General features: G+C 40.2%; 1 protein-coding gene across 1 annotated transcript in view; it reads right to left on the bottom strand.

Annotated features, from left to right (window-relative positions):
• The window catches only part of GUCY2C (guanylate cyclase 2C), a 45,863-nt gene that overhangs the window by 8,712 nt on the left and 21,676 nt on the right, over positions 1 to 15,475 (bottom strand). The window contains exons 12-20 of the mRNA XM_075094456.1: positions 14,652 to 14,757; positions 14,042 to 14,104; positions 13,372 to 13,443; positions 12,322 to 12,426; positions 10,998 to 11,084; positions 6,632 to 6,764; positions 4,681 to 4,818; positions 934 to 1,022; positions 107 to 198 (exon numbers count right to left, since the gene is read on the bottom strand). Of these exons, the coding sequence (XP_074950557.1) occupies positions 107 to 198; positions 934 to 1,022; positions 4,681 to 4,818; positions 6,632 to 6,764; positions 10,998 to 11,084; positions 12,322 to 12,426; positions 13,372 to 13,443; positions 14,042 to 14,104; positions 14,652 to 14,757 (885 nt within the window). The remainder of the gene's footprint in view (positions 1 to 106; positions 199 to 933; positions 1,023 to 4,680; positions 4,819 to 6,631; positions 6,765 to 10,997; positions 11,085 to 12,321; positions 12,427 to 13,371; positions 13,444 to 14,041; positions 14,105 to 14,651; positions 14,758 to 15,475) is intronic.

Genomic DNA, 15,475 nt, shown 5'->3' with positions numbered 1-15,475 from the left:
CTGACTGAATCATAATCACATCAGCTTACATAGTTAAAAATATGAGCTTTCTAACACTTAGGAGGAGTTTGGATCATCTTAAAAAAACAGAGCCCCTGCTGCTCACCTGAATATTTTAGCCAGAGTACTCTCAATTTTCTTAAAGTCAGGCCTTTTCTCTGGATCTTCCTCCCAGCAGCTCTTCACTAGCGTATAGACCTTCAAACAAAATTTTAAGGAAAGTCGACCTGAGTAATGGATATAGAAGGATAATGGTGCTGAACAGCACTAGTTCATTAGGGAATTTCCGGTTACTCTTGACCGGCAGCATATTAAAATGTGTGACTAACTGTTTTGAATCTATGGTTAGGACACTATTGCAGGCATCTTAAACTTAACTCGGTGGTGACTAGTGACATCATCTTAACTTGAATTTGTAATACATAAATGAAAGGTAAGTGAATGGATCCAGTCTTGCAGCTAGTGCCAGATACAGTTATTGACATGGAGGTAAATGCTGTGGTAATTGTATTTCCAATATCCCAAGTTTGGGATTGTTTCTGAAACTGGTGATTCAGCCAAAATGAATGGGGTTCATTGCTGAATATGTGGATGTCTACAATACAGCCATTTTTACCTGAGCAAGAAATCTTAGGGACTATATAATCAGTGGAGAAAGGTACGTTTGAGGTGTGATTCATCCCATCTTAAAGATATCTAAAATAGGTCAGAAGAGCAGCACCATATAGACATCCATTTCTTTCCAGTGAAATTATTTTAATGAGTTGTACTTAATTTCACTGGTAACAGCTATAGAATATCATTTTTCCCATGGGGTTAGGGCATTTGGCATAAAATGTGCATAGCTTTCATCCTCCCATGAGCATGAGCTCTAGTTTGGCCAGGACTTCTGCCCTTCACCCAGAAAAATGGCTTAGTTAATTATTAGCTTACTTCCATCTCTCTTTCTCCCACTGTTTCCAAGGACAGGTCTGGTCGGAAAGGCTTCACTCCTTTGCCGCTCTCCACTCTGTAAAGTTTCTCTAACACGGGAAGAAGATGCAAAGTTTAAGACCGAAAAAACATAAGAAGGTTGTTCCTTGTGGATAGTGTCCTGTGATGTTATGAATTACTGTATAAACAGAAGCCTTGAAGACAGTTCCCTCATTTTGATGGGAATTTCAACTTTGGAGCTTTTCTAAATATATGGCACAAGATCAAAACAGACTGGCTTGAAGGCCCCTGAGAGCAAAATGAATAGGAATGTACATGAGTATTTATTGGTCACGGTAGACATGGTTATGGCATCTTCCCAAATGAATGCTGGGCATTATTAATATGTCTCTCAGCATGAAGTATAGCTATAGTGAAAAACAATGTGGAAAGCCCATTGCGTCTTGATCAAAAGTGTGGAGACATACAGCTCTCATCAGAGCAGTTCAAACCATCCTGCAGATGCTTAGCTTCCTTAAAACTAGGCTATTAATACATATGGTTTTAAAACATTGTATTTGTTAGCTCATTTGTACTTTTATTCATGAAATCTGTTCTATGAAAGTTATTGGGATTCTGAATGCAGAATGCAGGCTGCGTTTGCACAACTCAATTTAAACACAGTAAGTGAGAGCTAAAGCAAAAGTATCTCTGTCCTTCTCTTCCAGACCTCAAGAGTTCCAGAGGGAGGGATTTAAAAAGGAGAAGCAATTTTTTACCTCTGGAGGAGAGAAAGAGAAACTGAAAGGGATCTGTGAACAAGCATGAAACACATTTATTAATAATGTCTGGTTATATTTGGGAGACAATTTTACTGAAGAAAGCATATAATGAGATGAGGAAGGTTTGTAACCGTGATGGTATGTGCAAGTGTAGAGCAGCTAGGGATGCCTAAGCATGCCCAGTGTGCATGATCACCCTATAAAGATGCAGTAGCTTCCAGCTTTGTTGTACAGAAATTACAGACTAGAGAAGGAGCAGGAAATTTGAGTCTCCCAAATGCTATGGAGTGGAGAGACTGCTAAGAAGCCTTCTGAGGGCTAAGAGACAGAAGAATCTGTTTAAGTCTCATGTATACAAGAGGAATGTGTTGCATTGCCATGCTGCACACACACCTGAGAGCGGAAGTAACCACAACTGTTAGCAACACTACAGGCAGCCAGTGGCAGAAAGTAGTGGAATAGGGAGGCAGCTTGAATTGAGCGTTGGTATGTGACAAGATTTCAGAGTCTTGAGCAGTGAATGAGGTGTTTCTGTGGAGGAGTGGAGCAACCAGCTGGCCTAACAGCTGTCTCACAGAGAAGTTGGTGAAGGGGACTATGACCTAGTTGCTTCTATACATTAGAAATCCAGTTCTGTATGCATGTTGCCTTTGGGGGACTTCTTTTCTCTCATTAGGAGTAATATTATTGTATGTTGATTCTTGATACATATTTGTAGGTTGAGAAAATTGGTTCACTGAGTCCCTGGAAGTTGACTTTAATTTTCCTAAGTTGGTGGATGGAGGCTAGGTATAGGGTTTTTAAACAACTCTTTTAAAATCTGACCAGAGTCTTTGCTGCTGCCAAAGAAGCCTGGAGACGTGGTTATATCAATTGTCCTGAAATATCAATATCATGTCTTCTAACTTGCAGAGATTAACTTCTGATAGCCTAGCCATTGAAAAACTTTCTGCATGAATGACTGAGTCTAACACGCACAGGGACATTTCTTTGCCTATTACCGTTTACTCTAACTTGGTATTCTTTTCCTTCTTTTTGCCTTAGACATTTGTAAATTAATGGTCATGCCAAGTTTGAGCTACTCTTTTCCCAAGTTAGACGATGCCACAAACAAAATCCAAAGGTGTTTGAATAAGCATGGTCCACCCTCGTGCTGCTTTATCTTGGCTAGTGAATGAATCCAGACATTTAAATGTGGACCCACTTCAGCAATATGTAATAACACTCATTCCTTTCTGTTACATGAAATTTGATGAACTGCTGAAACTAGGCTGAACACATCTACTCAAATTGCATAATCAAAAATCAAGAATACTACCAGAAGCCATTAGACATTAGATCAGCAGTATATATCTCAGACATCTACTAAGGCTTTTAAGGAAAAGCTGTGGGGAGAAAACAATCTCTTCACTGAATGGAAAGCTTAACATTTCAACTGAAGTTTACACACCAGATTTTTTTTTTTTTTTAACATTACACTGACTCCAGACTTACCAAACAGGCTTACGGCCCAGTTTTACTGTCTTTCTAAACATGCTGATATGTATGACCATCTCCAGCAACAGCACCTAGAGGTGCTAAAAATTCTTTCAGTTGGATGGATTAATCTAATCCTATCTGAAAGGGACAGACTTTCTAAAACGACAACATTTTAGTCAGTGTTAAGACACTGGCAGTGTTAAGAAACAGGTCAAAGTTAAAACAAGGAACGAGACTGTGACTATGACAGCCAGGGTCAAATTCAGAGCAGTGAGGATGCCACCACATCTCAGAAGAGCCCAGAAACACTGTATCTGAGGCTAACTTAATAACCATTAACGTAATACAGAAAGACTGTAACTGCTGAACAAACAGTTGCTTGTGGTTTGCCAGGGATTTGCTTTGCAAGTCAAAATGAGCAAGGAAGAGCATTGCTCTTTCCTTTCTCCATCTACTTTGGTGATATCTGTAAAATCCTTGCATTCACGAGGATTGTGCCTGCCTCTTCCCAGTAAAAAGACTCTTATTTTCTCTACCTTATCTTAAGCATGGAGTCCTGAAGAATTTGTTTGAAGGGGAACAGGCATTTCTAATCTCTTTTAGGTCTACATTTATATTAAAGAGTCAATGATGTGAAATACTGTGTTTCCCCAAATATGAACATAGATTTGCGATAATGTAGGATGATGAATGTGTCCCAGAAATCATTCTCGAACATAACTCAGGAAAAGAGCTATTAGCCTGTCCAGCTGCTGCTCTAGATGTTTTCACAAATGTGAGGTGGATCTATCAGAATGACTCAGAGGTAAAGGCAATGTCTAAACTTGTTGCTAACTGTCACTAGGAAAATCCCAAACCCACACATGCTTTTATGTCAGTTCTAATGTATAATAATGCCTGGATTCTGGGAACTGGGATTGACTGGGCTGTTAAGCACTCAAAAACAATGTCACAAAATGCACAAAATGGAGTTTAATGGATGTACTACAGGAGGAAATGCTTTTTCTGACATAAATTAAATTACTAAAGTTAATTTTGACAGGCTTGAATAAAGTCTGAATTGCCAGTTTTTAAATGCCAGATGTTCTTGTGTCATGCTGCGGAGTTTTTGTTGTTCTGTGTTGACATTGCTGTTTTACGATGCCTAATATGAGTGAATTATTATATGTCATGCACAACTCATAATAGAAGAACCTTTGTGGCCTTTAAATGTTACAGTAAGTCTGGACAGCATTGTCTAATGTTAACTTCCGTAATGCTGTGGCCAAGGTGAGGAGGGAGGAGAAAGGGCAAGTAAACTCAAGGCAAACTTTATTTACAGAAAGAATAAGGACTCTTGCTCCCACAATGAGGTCCTTCAAACAGGCTTTTCAGTCATCACACAGTGAAAGAAGCAGCAGTTCAAGCAAATATCAGAGACAGTGCCTTTGACAAAATGTGGAAAATGGGCCAGTTACAGCTATGCTATCCCAGAAGGCTGCAATGGAGGAGAAATCTGTGGATTTACCTTTGTTGTCCCGGCAGTGACTGGTGTAGAAGGTCTCCCTGCGTAGGATGATTTCTTGGGCAATGATCCCGTAGCTGTACACGTCACCCTTCTGAGATACATCAGCATGACGGAGATGCTCAGGAGCTGTCCACAGGTCTGAAGATCCAGATGACAGTGGGGATGAGGTAAAGGGGGAAAGGAGAGAAGTAATTGAAAAAGGGTGATCCTTCTCAGAGCAACCATTGGCTATAGTGATATTTCCTTTTACTCTTTCCATATCAAACCCAGAGCCCACTGGTACTGTGTATTTCCTACTTTAGCATTTTTCTTAAGATAAATCTTGAGATTTATCAATACAGGTTAGATAAACCTCTGATGTGGTAATTTTCAATTGTCTGGCATTTGCTGACCCTACTATTTTCCACTGTAGATGCAGACCGTCACACCTCCAGAAAAGTTATAGTTATTGGCAAAGAACTTGCTTTTCTTAGCTACCTTTCATGGGCTTCTTAGAAATAGATTATGCATCTGGATAAGACCAAGGAATGCCAGTGCTCTAAAAAAAAGCTGAGCCATAAATTATTGAGCTAGATACATGGAGTTTTTTATACAAATGCCAGGTGAGAAGACTGTAATATTTCCCAGTGACCTTGATATGAATCTTTTTTAATAATTCTCAAATGCTTTTGATCCTGACATAATATTACCTGCTCGTAATCACTTTCTTTCTACAGAAATCATTTATCTGTATTTCTAGTGCAACAAGCACTATCATACCTCAAAACCAGAATGCTGCCGTGGTATGACAGTTTGTTATGACATTTTGGTGACCTATCATAACAGTGACCTGAACACAGTGACCCTGAAGGGGCTGCAACAACCATCCACAATGAATCTGTAGATCTCTTGTGAAACAGTAAGTTTCCTTCAGGGAAAGAAATCTAGTAGCCAGAAATTTTGAGGCTGCTCATCAAAGCATTTATCTTACGAGCAATGGAAGAAGAGAAATATATTACAGTGTAATAATAATATAAATTTAAATATGAAATATGTAAAATGAAGAATGAATAGAACATTTACATTCAGTGCACTTTTCTTACTCTTTTTTATGTTCTCATTGCTACTCTTGAGCATGTTTGTGTCTGAATGTAAAAATTTTCTCTTAACCTAGTTGCAACCGCAGTTTCTTCTCAGATCATATACTACCGTTATGGCACAAAGCTGTGCTTATTATACCCCAAGCTCTACTATACAGATTCAGATGACATAATTTCAGATGGGCTTGTCTTTTCACTCAAGATCAGGTAAGAAGGAAAAGATGAGTAGAAAGCTCTATTTTACAGAAATGTCCTATGAATATGAGATGAATAGAAAATATAAAGAAAAGCTGTTAAAAATATTCCAATCTGATTGAACACATGTTGCTATATTCCTACCTATGGAATGAAAAACATTAAGGTTATCATTGCATATCATTACAGATTTTTTTAAGGATGATCAGAATTATGAGTGTTAATATTTAAATTAAATCACGGAGTACTGTGGTAACATATGCAAATGGTCAATGACAAGATCATGTGGTACTTACCTCCTTCACACAAATTCAGTGTTACTGCTGAAGAGAGCTGTTTGCATGAAGGCCTTGGATGCTGAAAATGTTCCTTGCAGCGCAGTCACATGTGAAATCTGTTTTCTAAACTATAAGTTTAAAATTCACCTTTCCTTTCCTTCTCACCTACATGGCCTAATTTCTTTCTCTACCTGCTAATAATTCTCATTCATTGTGTTACTTAAGTTACAACAGTGTTTTCAGATATCATTTTTGTGATGGCTGCTACATGAAACAAAATCCTATTGTATGTTTTGTACTATGTACAAGATGTAATTAGGCCCTGCTGAACCATGAATATAGGAAAATTCCATTGGGTTGGAAACCATGAAGGAGAGTCCAACCGGGTACTGTTTTTACCTTTCCTTGGAGGCAGAATTGAATTACAGCCAAAATCGGTGATCTTCACTACCATGCGATTGTCAACTACACAGTTTGTGGATTTGAGTCGACCATGGACTTCAGTTTTGCTTGAGTGCAGGTAAGACATCCCCTGTGGTTGATAAAAAAAGAGTAAGAAAGCAAGACTATGTGTGAGACGCTCAGCTGTTACCAGACTCAGTAAGAATGTGAAGTATCAGTGTAATATCTGTCCAAGTAATTAAATGGCCTTCACCAGCAATGCATATGCATAAATCACAATTCCCTGACACGGAGGGAAACAAGTATTATTTTACAGAGGAGACTCTCCAAGATGACAGGAACAGTCAATGTTAAGAAATGAGGAGATGGATCATTAGAAGGATCATGTCATGGAAGACCATCCTTCCTCTCAGTTAACAAAAGTCTGACATAGCATCTTGGGTTTTGATAAGATTAGAACACAATTAAGCAATTAGGAAAATTTATTTCCTCCCACACAAGTTTTGATTGCACTTGCAATAAATGTTTTGGGGTTTTTTTGTAAATTTAGTACAGATTTGTTGGAATATAACAAAAAAAAATGCTTCGAACTACATTTTCATCCAATGGACACTATAGGTGTGAGAGGAATTGCTCTTTTTGCCTGTATTGTCTTTTAAGATTACCAAACACCAGAGACTTCATTCAGAAACATTGCAGCAGATCCTCTTCTGCAAAGCAGAGGGCTAAAGAGGGATCAATGCAGAGAGTGTTAGATGATGCACTAAGGCTTATATAAGGCAGGGGATCAGATTAGACAATCATAATGGTCTTTTCTGACCTGACATTATGGTTTTCTCTGTACTAGTCAATACATAACAGCTATCCAGGAGCTAAACTTGGAAGTGGGCACCATGAGGACTGGTCGATGCAATTTGAGGTACATTTCCTGAGATTCAGACTCTTGACTCACAACACACACAGGCGTGTAGTTTGTCCCTTTTTACTCATCACCTCTGATTTTATCTCATTTAGTCTAAGACACTCAAATACGGTGCAATTCATGAGAAGGGGCCAGCACTGAGGCATAGCAGGAAAAGAACATTAGTAAGTGGGCGTAAACTGAACAAGGGAGTAGGTATGCTAATTTGCACCCTCTTGCTATTATTTATTCTGTTTCATCTCTCTCTTCTGAACTACTTACGCTCACACCTACTTATAGCCTACTGCTGGTTGTTTTTCTCCCTATAGCCCTCATTTCTGTAGCTCAGTATATGAAGCACAATATGTATTCTGTAGAAGCCAGAACAGGTAATTCGTATCTCTTTAGTTTCTTCTCTGAATGGTCTTCCACTTAGATTCCTACATGTATAGCTCATCCTCTTGTATGATAAATGGTAGATAGACTTTAATCAGGGTTACATAGCCCATGTGGTCATGAATACACTGTATGACATGCTGGGGTTTCTCTCCTTCAGCACCCATATTTGGGAATGGACCAGCAAATGCTACAAGAGATCACTAAGACATGAGCTGAGTTTTGGGCACAGTAGATGTAGTCTGAGACACAAGCAGCCTGCAAGAGATGCAATCCCTGGAGAATGCAAGAGTTGCAATCCCTGGAGAATGTTGTTGGACTGGTTATCCTGGACCTATCTAGACCGTGCCAAAACTTACAGAAACTATACTTAGACTTCACAGAGACTTACTGCACACTGTATCCAAGGAACACGTTTCTTGCTTAAGCAGCTTTTATTGTGCAGCCCTGATGACATTATCCAGGATGTTTTGCCTGGTTTTGGTCTTATTTACTCCAGCTGTGCCTTTTACCAACACCTGCTTTCATCAGTCAGGAACTATACCCATTGCTACAGCAGAATTCCTAATCAGTTTCAGCATCAAATGCCAGGCAAAGGTAATTTTTATTTCCTGGTACCAGGGCTTTCTTGTTAACAATTTCTGGAGGCAGTCTTGTAAATGTGCCTGATAAAAGTTTCCTCTTTCCTTCCAACTATCCTATGCATCTACCTGGAAACACAGAACCTATTAACCCACAATGTGATTTTCAATATTTATAATGACTTTCAGTGCAGCACTCCTAAATCCTTCAGGCATTCTTGTAACCTCTGCTCTGAAGCTCTGAAGCTTTACTTCTGACTAAGAACCCTTTTCCTGATACAGTGCAAGAATATTACAATCTCTTGCACAATATCCTGCAGCAGCCCCTTATTTAATAAATAGTGTTGCAATGACAGTGTATGCACTAGTAACTGCAAGGCTTGATTACTGCAATTCCTTCTTAGCAGACCTTTCATCAGAGCTCTTTGGTCACATGTAACCAAATCCATGTAGCAATAGGTGGTGCCATCAGACCCAGAGACAGCAAAGATAGAAAAGGGGAAAAAAAAAAACCCAAAACCAAAAACCAGAAAAAAAGGTAAATGGAGCAGATTCATGGCTTCCCATTTGCCTACCCTACCTCCTCTAGTGGACTGGGCGATGCTTTAGGAATAGCCACTGCTTGGCTAGCTGTACCAGGGAATAGAAATGATACAACCTCCTCTGTTCAGAAACACTGATGCAGCAGCTTCTGTGCCAGATGAAGAGTAGGCGAAGTACGAGGACTGTTTGGGCAACAGTAAAAGTGGGGTGTAGGAAAGTGGTGGTATGGAGAGGGAGGAGCATATCAAAAGGAAAGCAAATTAACTGCAGAGCTGGTCAGAGATTTTAACAGCCTGGAGAGCTGAAGCTGGGCTTGAAAAGGGCAGATGCTGGGATGAGAGGAACTGGAGCTGAAGGGCTATGAAGTAACTTATGTAAAGCAAGAAGCCATTCAAGTAAAAATAGACAGGGTGCCTGGAGTTTGGGAAGCTGTGGTTTGGAAAAAGCAATACAAGAAGTTCATGGAAATGTCTAGGTCCCAGAGGCTCCACTGCAGCATCAGGTCAAGGAATATGAGAGGCTGGCAGATCTTCCAAATGACAGTAAGTTTCCTGATATTCCTAGGTACCTACAAGTTTTCAGGAAGATTCTGTGAACCATCTCTATTAACATGGCTAATAATGCTCAAGAGTCATTCAACAGAAAAGGTGCAGTTCAACACCCATCCTCTGACCCCATGTCCCATCCCCATTACCAATGGTGCAGTGAATGACTGGTTGTAAAGTCCCAGTCCCAGTGCAGTCACTGGGCATTTGGTTGCTCCCTTCAGAGGGACTGGGATTTCTCTCTCCTTCTTGTAAACAGAGCCAGTACTAATCCCTGTTTTCTTAGGAAACATCTGAAGGTGAACTGCAAAGGGTTAAAAAACACCATGTTTTTTGATATGCTATAAGAAGGAAGGGAGGCTCCACTGCTACTATTTAAAATGAAACTTCATGCTCAACATTAACTGAACTTGAAATCCATTAACAAGGCCAACAAACTGTGACAATTTGGATTAAGGGGACTTTAATAAAGAGCAAGATTTTCAATATCTCTTTAGAACAGACACAGTGGAGCCATTCATTGCGGAGACCAAATCTGAACTGATGATGTAGGGAAATGGGAGGACTGTCCAACTCAGCAATATCAATATACACTGATAAACAAATCAGCAATAGGAAATGGAGAGCAGTTGAGCACTACCAAAAAGGCAGAGGTAATTCTCCACATTACCTGCAGAGATAATGAATTATTATACCTGTGAATTATACAGGCTCCTTAAATACCAGCTAAACAGATACCAGTTTTAACTAGAATAGAATTTCTTTTACCATTCATATTGAGTCTTCCTACCACAAGGACCTAAAATGTAAAGATCTGTTGAAAGTTACTGAAAACCAGTCTTGGTTTCTGTACAGGATTAATCTCTTCCCCCTTGAACTGAAATGCCTGAAATGGATAACTCTAATTTCTAGTTTCTCACTCTAGTGAGTAAGAAAATCAGGATGCAAAATAAACAGTTTATTTAGAAAAAGTTTATCCTGTCTCTGGATACAAATTGGAATAATTCCATCATTTCGAAAAAACCATAGTTTTCCTTTATATGCTTTACCTGAGGCCAGAAAGCAATGTGTTTTGCAGGTCTTGTGACTGCACAGGCCCTTACTAATCAGAGTCACTGGTCAACAGATTTGTAACCCTCTGATCTCTGGGACATATGCACTTTATTTGTTTATTTATAAATAGCCCAAAGCCAGCTCTGGCTCCCATTTCCCCCTTCAGTTTGAGATTCACTGGCCCCTCCTGCCTTATACACCTATTCCCAGAGGAGGAAAGTGCAGAAAGGCATACATCCTTTAGCAAGGAAGGCAGAAGACCCTGAGAGCTGCCCTTCTCCAGAGGATCTGTTTTGCAAGACAGGACAGGTTGATGAACAGTGCACTGTCAGCAGCCCACTTACCTTGGCAATATCATACATGACAGAGATTTTAAATTCCCAGTCCATGAATGTGCCATCAGGGTAGGAGATTTTATCATTTAAAACATCCTGTGAAGAGAAGAGTGATTCTAAACCACATCAGGGAAAAAGGAGATGAGGTATGAGTATCTAAATTGCGCAGCCTTTATCTGCAGCTGAAAGAGGTAGCCCTTCACTTCTCATAGGGAGTACGTGCACTAGAGCAGGAGTTGATTCAGAAAACAAGGCATATGAAATATATTTTAGGTTTATATAGAGCTAGAAAATTGAGGACTCTAGAAAAAAGGTTTTTGTGTAATTAAATGTAAATAGTGAATTTCTTTTAAAGCTGAGTCTTAAATAAAGCAAAATAGCTGAGACAGAAATGGGCAAGGTGTGCAAAAGGAAGGGAAAGGAATTTCTGTGGTTTGTGCTCATGGTCCATTTCCTACCAATTTACTCATGGACTTACAAGTTCAAAGTAGACTGTTCCTTTATCTTAAAGTGCCAGTCATTTACAGTTCTTCCAACCTCTATGATTTCCATTGCTAAAAATAAACCTCCCTGAGTATGCCAGTTTACAATAAAAGAACTAGTGACAGAGCTGTTGCTTTGCTGCCTTGCTGTGAGTTTGTTCCAGAGACCACTGCTACTGATGAGAGTCTTTGTATGAACTCGGAAGCAGAGACAATGTGTGCCTGCAGAAGAGCTGAAGGCGCCATTATTTCATGATTAGCACTGAAATAATATTGGTAGTAATAAACCATCAGTCTTTCCATAACTCTTGCCAGGCATCAATTTACCATTCTTTTTATAAACAGAAATAAAGGGCTGTTGTCCTTTACAGCACAAGATTTGCCATATTCCAGCCTTAAATGTTTGTCCTGCATTAATATGGAATATATTCTTTCCTCTAACCTTTCACACTCTGGGGGCACTATGGGGGTCCACAAGGGCATTAGCAGAGACAACAGCTAGAGCTTGGAAAATAAAGAAGTTATATCCTATATGCTCCCGACAGGGGACATGATACAAATACTGGGTGTTGCTGTTGCTTGGGCATAGCTCTGCCTGTACTTTTCCTTGCTTGCACCTCACCTCAGCCTCTGGCTGCGGAGAACCATCAAACTGATGGCAGCCACAGCAGCACTTGGGGAAGGCTGGAGACAACTGAGCAAGGGGGAGGGAACCTGGAGTCAGAAACCTACCACCACTTGCACAGTCCATGGCTGCTGCATGAGGGCCAGAGACGTAGAGATGGGGATTTTTTTTCTTACTTTGAAATTTGGTATTTTGGGGGTGGAAAGAAACCTGCAAAATTCTTTACCCGCAAAGAGCCTCTTTCGCAGTACTCAATCACTCCAAAGATCATGGTGTCTATCTTCACAGTGCCGTAGAACTTGGTCAGGTTGTAATAATCAATCTGTAGGAGCTAGAGCAGAAACATTGCATCTATTTTTAGAAGCAATCATTGTTAGTACAGAAACACAGGTCAAGGATACTTGTGTGACGTGCCTTTTTATCTCAGGCCCTCATAAGGTGTTTGAGTTCCCTTTAAACCAGTGTGTACTAAGGCACTGAGTGAAGTACTTGAAGATGTTTGTCATTGCAGAGCCTTCTGGATTAGGGAGGTAAGCATGGCTGCTGTTGGATACTGCAAGTTAATTCCAGAGCCCACTGTAGTCTCCATTATTGCCTCTGTACTCAGACTTCGCAGTTGACCAGAATAGACGTTATGAATGACAGAATGCTGTGAATCAGTCGGTAAATGAGCAACTAATAAAAATTTAATGATGCTGCATGATATTCTGGACTTTGTCCATTTATATAGACAACTGTAGTTTACTTTGAGGTATTTTTAGAGCTTATTGAATTAATAGTATAGCTGTGTTGCAAAAAAAGGAAAACCATTCAAAAAAGATGCAATACTGCAGCCAAATTCATCTCATGTTGGAAGAGTCTGTATGCACAAGTCAGCAGAGAGTTACCTATATTTAAAGAGCTGCACTTGGCATTCAATAATAAGATCTAACTACAACATTCCACTACTAATGAATTAGCATGATATGAACAAAGAGAGTGCCTTGCCTTTTAGCATCAGTTATAAAGATGTATTTACCGAGGCCATATGACAGAGCAAGAATTACTTCATTCATTCTCAGCTTCACTGCCATACAGTTCAGACTCTGAACTGGTAATGAGATCACACACACAAAGAGGAAGTTCATCAGGCAATATCCTTTGAGGAACTCATTACCCATCTACCTCACAAACATGCACAAGCATATGGCTGTTGGAGTTGAAAGTGGAAAGCAATTACTTCACTCATAGGCCCCATCCCACCCTGCAGTGTCCAGCTGCTACGTGCAACAGTTACCTTGTTCAGTTCTACTTTTTGCTTCTCTGAGAAATTACCATCGCTGTTTTTGAGATCCTTTAGGATCACCACCTGAAGAAAAAATAACAGAGGGAAAAACTCATAGGTTTAGTACAACATCAATTCATCCTTCTTTTCCAAGAAATGTCCATACAAAGGAATACGTGAGAAACACCTGCCTACTGCTTCACTGTTGGGAGTTTCCGTTAATCAGCTAATAAGTAACAGAGTTATATTTCCATCAAAAGATTAACCACATAGATATGAACTTTTTAGAACTGTCAATGATGCAAATTTTAACTCAACATGAATATATCTCAGACAGGCAGATAGCTCTACTGAATGTACCAGAATTGCCTTGTAAATGTCCTGTCCTTCATTAATCCATTAATCTCTTCGGTACCAAAAATGTATCAGATTTCTGGTCCCTCTCTTTATGCTTCTGTGCTTCTGGATTAGGCTAGGTGTTCATGGAGCCTAATATTTTGCCTCCCATCAGTAAGCAAAATGCAAAGCACCTGATAGGGAATAAATGGCTTATTCCTTCCATAAGATCAAGCCATTTTGCAAGGTTGGGAGACATGGAATTGTCACTGGAGAGGAACCACCTTCCCCCAGAAAGAGACCTCCTAGGCTGAGGAAGGGAGCATGGACACTGCAGTCAGGTTACCTTCTTGTCATATTTGCCTTGGCGCAGTCGCTGGGTGGTGTCACGTCTCTTATCTTCATCAATCTGAGAACAAAAAAGAATAATTAACTTGCAATTATCACCTACTCCCCACTTGGCAGGTCCAGAGAGATAAGTAATGTCAGTGTGTGCCACACAGAGAAGTATAAGCCTCTCTCTATAGGGAGTGCCACTACATGCCACAGAAAGTGTGGGACATCCATGCCACTCCCACGGCTGCCAGGGCCTCCACCTGCTGCTTTCATGCTCTTGGGTGTTACAGAGGCATAACAAAACACAGGGAAACAATTTGTAACAATGGTGGTATGGAAGAGACTGGAAATCAATACCTAGCCTGTTCCCCCATCGCAAAATGGGCTTTACTGTCGGGGAACAAATATATTCTATTAGGGAGTGATAAATGGGGAATAATCTCTTTTTTCTTTAATACAGCAAGGGTTAAAAAAATTTAAAATATAAATAATTTTTAACAGATCCTAGTTCTACCAGAGCAATAGCCTGCATTGTAGTCAGAGTATGCCAACACCCCAGCATTGACGGTCTTTAGAAGACAAAATCCAAGACCCATCTTCAGGCATCATGCTTCTCTTACCTTCAAACTAACATGACTTGTCTCACTGGTCTCCAGAGGCAAGATTTGCTCAGGCGGTATATGGAACCATTTCTTCCACCGACGCTCATTATGTCTCCTGTACTTCCTGCAAAACAAGCTAACTGCTTCAGAATATCCTCCCAGTGAACCAAAACCCACAACAGCAGGTTAGGACTGGGAAGCTTCCAGTGTCAGGATGACACAAGGATGGAGTGTCAGGGTCAAGGCTTGAGCACAAGCCCTCACTCTCATACAATTTTCCAGTTTGAAGCTGCTCTAATGCCTCTAGTCTTGGGAAAGCTTAAATGCTCATTCAATTCCATAGCCATAGCAGAAGAACAGAACAGACTTAGCAGAACAACTGCCAGGCAATTGCCAGAGTCTCAAGGGAGGTCAGAGCAATTTAAAGCACAAAGGGCCATCTGGATTTTATATAGTACTCTCCTCTGTGCTATTGAATGTACTCTGAAGGGAGGTCCCACAAACAAACACAAGCCAAAGGAAGTCCTGGCATCAACAGGCAAGAACTGGTATGAATACAATGCCAGGAGAGGAGGTAACAACAGCGCTGAGATGACTTTTTGTGCATGTCCCTTGTATTCTGCACATTTTGTAAAAATGAGGGAAGAGCCCTGAGAATGGGGAGAAGGAAACTGCTGTCTCCCTTTTAGAACTTCAGAGCAGACACTGTCTTCTATTAAAGAAAAGCTGCAACAAGAGTAGTGTTCATCACATTTCCCACTTACCCGTGCAAGTCCTTCCTCTATTAAAAAACCACAGGACTGACTGGAGAGTCCGCAGGGGAATCCCAGCAGCCTGATGAC

This window comes from Phalacrocorax aristotelis, chromosome 1 (assembly GCF_949628215.1).
Source record: "Phalacrocorax aristotelis chromosome 1, bGulAri2.1, whole genome shotgun sequence".
NCBI classification, from domain to species: Eukaryota; Metazoa; Chordata; class Aves; order Suliformes; family Phalacrocoracidae; genus Phalacrocorax; species Phalacrocorax aristotelis.
Note: the sequence above shows the minus strand (reverse complement) of the source record. Positions and strands in the feature narration are given on the sequence as shown.